This window comes from Chinchilla lanigera, unplaced genomic scaffold (assembly GCF_000276665.1).
Source record: "Chinchilla lanigera isolate Chin_1 unplaced genomic scaffold, ChiLan1.0 scaffold00052, whole genome shotgun sequence".
Lineage (NCBI taxonomy): Eukaryota > Metazoa > Chordata > Mammalia > Rodentia > Chinchillidae > Chinchilla > Chinchilla lanigera.
The window spans coordinates 2,384,585-2,391,623 of NW_004955453.1; the positions used below are offsets into that span (position 1 = coordinate 2,384,585).

At 44.7% G+C, this 7,039-nt stretch overlaps 1 protein-coding gene across 8 annotated transcripts in view; it reads right to left on the reverse strand.

Moving 5' to 3' along the window:
* Positions 1-2,064: 2,064 nt before the first annotated feature.
* LOC102006309 (UDP-glucuronosyltransferase 1-8) overlaps positions 2,065-7,039 on the reverse strand; it is a 161,266-nt gene continuing 156,291 nt past the window's right edge. For all 8 annotated transcript variants that reach the window (XM_005395341.2, XM_013519894.1, XM_005395340.2 and 5 more), the window contains 4 exons: positions 4,565-4,696; positions 3,829-3,916; positions 3,304-3,523; positions 2,065-3,049 (listed from right to left, as the gene is read on the reverse strand). In XM_005395341.2, coding sequence (XP_005395398.1) covers positions 2,752-3,049; positions 3,304-3,523; positions 3,829-3,916; positions 4,565-4,696 — 738 coding nt within the window. In that variant the 3' untranslated portion in view covers positions 2,065-2,751. The remainder of the gene's footprint in view (positions 3,050-3,303; positions 3,524-3,828; positions 3,917-4,564; positions 4,697-7,039) is intronic.

The window sequence follows — 7,039 nt, forward strand, 5'->3', positions numbered from 1 at the left end:
AGACTCCTGTGAGTTTAAATGCATAAGCTAAATAAACCTTCTCCTTTTCTGCATTAGTTGCCTCAGCTATTCCAATGTGGCAATGTGAAGCTAACTAAAGTTATACCTACAGATGTGGGGGAGCCTTTAGAAATAGTTAAGGTGAAAAGGTTGGGTGAGTTTGGAGGACCTGGCAGGGAAGCTGAAAGTATTGTCAGCAGAGCATTATGGGTGACTCTGGCCAGGGCTCAGATGACCAGAATACTAGTAGAAATGTGGACAGGAAGGCTATTGTCCACCCATTTGGGGGGCCCAAGGGAGATTTCCACAGATGAGTTCCCAAGGTTAAAGAACACACATGCGCAAGATATCAGCAACAGCAGGCAGCATGGAGCAGAGCAGAGCACAAGAGTGCAAGAGTGCAAAATCAAGAGCCAGAGCAGGAGCCACCTGTGTCTTTAATGTATAATTCTTAAACAGGTGTTATACCATCTTTACATTCTTACATAGCGCCATAACCAGCGCATGTGTGTTTACTTGTGTTAAGTCATGGTTACATAACTGTTTCCCACTGTGCACCTGCACTAGACAAGCAGGGTCGCATCCTCAGGGGTCCTTAGATCCCCCCCTGAGCTTTGAAGCAGTCTGAGTGGTTCCTCACAGTTATGTAGATGTTTCAGATGGAAGTGAGGACACCATTGGTGAACTGGAGAAAGGACCACCTTTTCACACCGTGGCAAAGAATTTGGCCCCATTCCTTGACTCTGTGGAAAGCTGACCTTAATGGTGATAGGCTAATTTATCTGGTGGAGAAAATCTCAAAATAGCAAATCCTTCCAACTATGGAACAGATGTCACTGTCTGCCTTTATCCACATTTACCATGAGAATCAGGAGCAAGGGAGCAGGACACAGAGATTTAAAATTCAAAGCCTGGTCAGGAAAGGAATAAAGAAACATGTAAGGGTATGGCCAAGATATATGTGTTGCTATAGAGGTGAATGTCAATAAAAAGGACACAGATGCTTTAAATCAGAAAATGAGGACCCCTTCCAATGATACAAGTCAAGATAATCCCTTGTTTGCTCCTATAGTCTCCTGTCATGAGGGGCCACTTGTTGCTACCTTAAAAGAACTGAGCAAATACAGGCACCATGCTTTGAATCTCTAAAATTGTGAAGTAAATAAACCTTTTCTCTTTACAAGTTAGTTGCCTAAAGTATTTTGCTATAGTAATGCAGTGTGTGTGTGTGTGTGTGTGTGTGTGTGTGTGTGTGTGTGTATTACTGGGGATTGAATCAGGGGCCTTCCCACTGACCTACATCTCTAACATTTTTTATTTTTTATTTTTTATTTTGAGACAGTCTCACTAAATCACTAAGTTTGCCAGGCTGGACTCAAACTTGCAGTCCTCCTGCCTCAGCCTCTCATAGAGCTGAGATTACAGGTGTACAACCCCCCACCCTACAGACACACACACCTCACATCACACACTACACCTACAGTATTTATAAGTAAATGTACTTTTCAAAGTAGTAGCTGTGTTCATAAGATTTCCCTAAGTATGACAAATACCTGACAGAAATCAAAGGATTTAGTCCATAACCATTTGGCCCTGTTATTTTTGGGCCTGTGGGGAGGCAGCACATGGTAGTAGGAACACAGTGCAATAGAAGCTGATAACTTCATGGTAGCTGGGAAGCAGAGAGAAAGGAAGGGGCTAGTGTCCCAATGTGCCCTCCAAGGGCACACCCTGGTGACTTAACTTCTTCCCAGTAGGCCCCATCACCTAAGGGTTCCACCACCTCCCACTGGTCCTATGGGCTGGGGACCGAGAGCTCAGCACATGTGCTTTGGGGTAACAGTCAAAATGCAAAGTCTACTAGTAACAGTAGCTATTTCTGGGCAGTGTGATTACTGGTGACTTCTTTCTGTGTGTGTGTGTGTGTGTGTATGTGTGCACACATGTACTATATGTGCATGACTTTTCAAATTTCCTGTAATGTTTTACTTTCATAATCAGAAAATGCAATGTAAGAATATGTAAATAAATGCAACACCAATCAAGAGAAAAACACCTTGGAAATATAATTTATGTGAATTTATTAGTAAAATTTTACTTCTGGGAAACAGCAGAAAAAAATACTACCCCAGCATTATACTTCAGTTTTTATCAAACTCCAATCCATTTGACACAAGCGATTACTATCATCTCAAATACATCATCCATTAATTTTTCCCCCAAAGTTGGAAATCATGTTGTTTTCAAGGACTCCAGCCCATTCGTTCGCATCACGTACATGCTAAAGGTACGAAGTTTTCCCTCCAAACACACAGAGCAACACCTACGAAGCATGATCGCAAGGGAGACCAACCATCACTGCTAGGCACTACAAAAAATCAATGACCTTAAAGCCATCACTGAAGCGAGGAGAATCTCGGGAGCACCTCTGAATCCTGCATGCCCAAACAGGCGACTTTCCTGAGTCAAAAAACAGTGCAGGGTGCCATCGCTCTTTTTATGTCATTTGACAAACAAGGGTAGCATGGACTCAAGACACTGGCGAGTCAGAATCCATATTCAAATTCCCTTGCCTCCAGGAGTGACCAGGGATTAGATTATTTTTATTTTTTAAAAATACTTCAAGGATGTCTAACTTTTCACAAAGGATTTCTTTATTGAGAATGAAAAGAATTTAACACTGACTCTGCTTTCAAGTTTGCATTTGATTAGAGAATTGAACAAACTTTTTCCTTTTCCCCCACCCACTTCTCAGTGTGTCTTGGATTTGTGGGCTTTCTTCCCTCTCCCCTTTTTCCCAAAGCATTTCCGGAAGCCGTAGGCACAACACTTAAAGGCGACGAAGGCCACAAACAGTACTATGGCCAGGAGGAAGCCAATTACATCCAAGGAGTGGTACTGGTACCAAGTGAGGTCATGGGCTGCAGGGCGCAGGTGTGGCGCCCCCTTGTGCCTCATCACGAACTCCACCCAGAACACCGCCAGGTCCAGCGGCTCTATGGGACGGTCCTTGTGTAGGCTGGAGAGGCGCATGATGTTCTCCTTGTAGCTGAGGACCAAGAGAGTTATGTCAATGCCTGGGACACACAGAGCAGTGGACAATCCTCCCTTGGTGCTTGCTCCCCGCTAGGAAGGCTACCAGATTTTCTAAACTTGGTAGGGCAATGTGTTTCTATAATGTGCAGAAAACACATAGACTTAATAAATGTTCTTTATTAAGAAAGAGGAGGAGGGAAGGGAGAGGAGACGGAAGGGCGGGGAAGGGGAAATGCAGGTAGCAGTCTTCTTTTGCTTTTCTCTTACCTTTTGTCATAGATGACTTTTTTTAGAGCGTCTTCTAAGTCATCGGCAGTCATTTCAAGGACGTTCAGGTTCACACCAGCTCCCCGTGTCTCCATGCGCTTTGCGTTGTCCATCTGATCTCCAAACAAGGGCATCATGACCATGGGGACACCGTTGCAGATCCCTTCATAAATGCCGTGGGAGCCAGCATGGGTGATAAATGCCCGAGTCTTCGGGTGACCTGAGAAGCAAAACAGGGAGGGATGCAGGCGGTCAAGTGGCAGAATCTTCTAGCCAAGCTCAGTGTTATCCCCACAAGGCCCTTGTAGAAGTGTGCAGGGAAAAGCAGACCTCACAGATAAAAAGCCATGTGGGACAAGCTGGCCATGGTGCGGACAAGCTGGTCAGGGCATTGTCAAGCTAAATGATCCTTTAGATTAGCTATCCCTAAGCCATTTCTTTTATTGTTTGATTTCTTTTTTTTTTTTCTAAGCCATTTCTTTATTTAACCTGGTTTGACCTACCCATCACATTCTCCCAACATACCAAGCAGATCATTTTGGGGTAACCACTTGACAAGTATTGTATTCTTTGCAAGATTTGATGGCGGAGTTCCAGTGTAGCGCCACAGGACCTTGCAAGAACAAAAAGAACAGTTTAACAAAAGACCACGATGTGATTTTTTTTTTTTTAATCTACAGCAGCTAGAATGATGAGTTCTCCAAATGAACCTGCCAGAGCAGGTGGGTTAGGAATTAAGATGGCCTTTTGGGCTCGCAGTATTCTGCATCTTGCCCCAGAGGTTTAGTGACCGGGGTGTGCTTGCTATGTGAATATGTAAAGCCACCAAGCTGTGGTCTTAGAATTTTTTCACTTTTCTGTGCTTCCAGGGAAAGTTTAGTTAATAAAGCAACTGGATGCAGAACTATACAAGCAAAAATGTGAAATAAATCCAGTGTCCCAATGAACAGGTTTTGGAGACATTCTCATTAAATATAGGAGGAACCAATATCATGTTTGTTATTTTTAACTAGATTCTCCCTCACACTTTAGGGTTTCTCAGATAAAGTGAGACTTCAGGGTGAAGTGGGCCATGGTTAAATAGTAGCTGAGAGTTAAACTTAAAAAGGGGAAACAACTTTAGATTAGTAGCTGAGAAGTGGCAGGGAATACCCAATGCAAAGTTCCAAGAGGAATTTAAGAGGATTCATTTGGATACAGAAAGTCAGGGTCATAATTCCTATGAAGACAGATATGAATGAGCCGTGTAGAGTTTTCTCACCGTTTGAGGTATTTTGCCCAAACCCTCAGCAATGGCCATAGCTTTCTTCTCTGGAATCTCTGAGACCATGGATCCCAAAGAGAAAACCACAATTCCATGTTCTCCAGAAGCATTAACATAAGCTTCAAATTCCTAGAGCCAGAAAAGAAACTTCAAGTTAATTGTTGCTCATCTTCTTTGGTGACTATATAGGTTAAGCTCTGAATTAGACATCTTCCTCTTAAGGCTTTGTGTGGTGCATGACTGTAATTCCAGCACTTGGGAGGCTGAGGCAGAAGAATTGCTGCAAGTTCAAAGCCAGCCTGGGCTACAAAGCAAGCTCAAGGTCAGCCTGAACTGCATAGCAAGACTCCATCTCAAAAAGACCAAGAAAAAAAAAAAAAACCATGATTAAATATGTATGAAATAAAAAATTACTACTGTGTGAGTTTCTATTGTAGGATGAAATGCACCACTAGCCCTCATTTCTTCCTATAAATTTTGGTCAGCCTGTTACCAGTAAGCTTGAGAGCATTAAACACAATACATACATCCCCTCCTTACTCCTTTCCAAAGGAGGAAGGCTTCGTGTTTACAGGGTCACCTGTGGGATTTCCTTGAGATAGAGAATCCAGGTAACATGTGAATTTTCCAGAATAAAAGCAGAGGCACATGCATGTTTGTGTTCACACACGCATGTATATTCACACAGGCATGCAGGCACGTGCACATACATGGGCAGTCACACACCATGACAGTTCCACTTAGTAGAAATAGAGCAGTGAGTAAGTACATACATTCTCTCCTACTTCAGACTGTTAATGACCACATTAACCCTTGAAAGGCTCCCAAAGGGTTTTATATGTCTCCAAAGAATATTGCGGGCAGGGCGGAGTTTTGTCCACAGGTGAGGGTCCTTATGGCACAAAACCTTCAGTACTAAAATCTGAACTATCCTGGGCAAAGCAAGACCTTGAGTACCTTAGCTGTGAGACACAGAACAAATCCAACAAGGCACAGTACACAAGACTTACTTCAACAGTGACTTCTGCCAGACTCTAACCTGAACAGGGCTGGGACTGCCAAGAGCAGCCCAAACACTTCCCAGGGCAAGCCCCCTCTCCTTCCAACCAGGCCACAGGCTCCAGGCCCCAGGAAGTCCTCTGGCCCGTCACAGTAGCTGTGTCTTGGCCCAGTCTAGTGGTAATGAACCTACAGCACACATGCCCCAGCAGGCTGTTTGTTTCATTGAAAGCTCTGAAAGGTTCGCCATCACTGGCTACTCTATGGCTCATCTAAGAGGCTGGAAAGGCCAGGCTTGTCCCCCTACCACTCTACTACACTTGAAGCCTGTGGCACGTACACCTGCTGATGGCAGTTGTGAAGTCCTCCCTCCTGAGGGCCATGCCACATTCCCTTCCCTCCCCCTTCATTTATAGCTGGAGCCAAGCTTACTAAGTCAGACCTACTCTGGCCCTTGTCCCTTTAGGCTGTATTCAATCTCCTATCAAGAAGGGAGAGTCAGTCCTCCCTCCCATGCCTACTCAGCGACTAGGATGTGATTAACACAAACCAAACCACTGCCCTTTCGATATCCAGTTAAATAGGAGGATTCAACTAAAGCTTAAATAGCAGACAAGTTTATCTACCATGACAGCACAGCAACTTGCAGAGATTGTGTTATCTCTGCCACCTTTTATGGGCGGCAGTAAAGGAGCGCTCCATCCCCTACTTGGTAAACTTCCCAACACCTTGCGTGATTTCACAGGCCATGGAAGAGCCAAACGGTGAGTCAACATGTTAACTGTGCATAACCTTTGACTCCCCCCCTCCTGTTCCCTTCCCCTAAAATGTTAGATACCCCTCCACCCCTCAAGGCCTAAGGGGACTTCTCCACTCTGGTGAGCATCCCCCCCACCCCCCGCACCCGGTCCAAGGTAAGACTTTTATAATAGAGCCTAAGTTATACCAAGAATTTAGTTTTTGCAGTTCTAGTCTTTTTACGAGTTTTTTTTCTTCTCAAACACGTTTTGTCTTCCCAGAGTCCGCTACATGTTAGAAACACGTCGCTGCACTGTTTTGTGTCCTGAGTCCACCACGTCTCTCCCCCGCCCTGACCCGCGCAGGCGCAGGCGCGCTTCTTGCTCGCTAAGTCTCCCGCGACCCTGACCTTGCAGTGCGCTGCTCTTCTCAGACCCAACAAATGTGCTACATCCAGCCTCTGAATCACTGCTGTACACCAAGATCGTCTCTGACCACAACGAAATCCCGAAAGATGCGCGAATCTCTTGGGACTCAATCCTTTTTCTCTCAGTGTTGGTCTTTGTACTTCCAGATCTACCAGAAGCAGGTCAAAGCCAGTTCATGCTTTCTCTAGGGACTCTCTTAATGGAATAAATATTTTTATCTTTCTTCTCCTTCTCCTTCTCCTTCTCCTTCTCCTTCTCCTTCTCCTTCTCCTTCTCCTTCTCCTTCTCCTTCTCCTTCTCCTTCTCC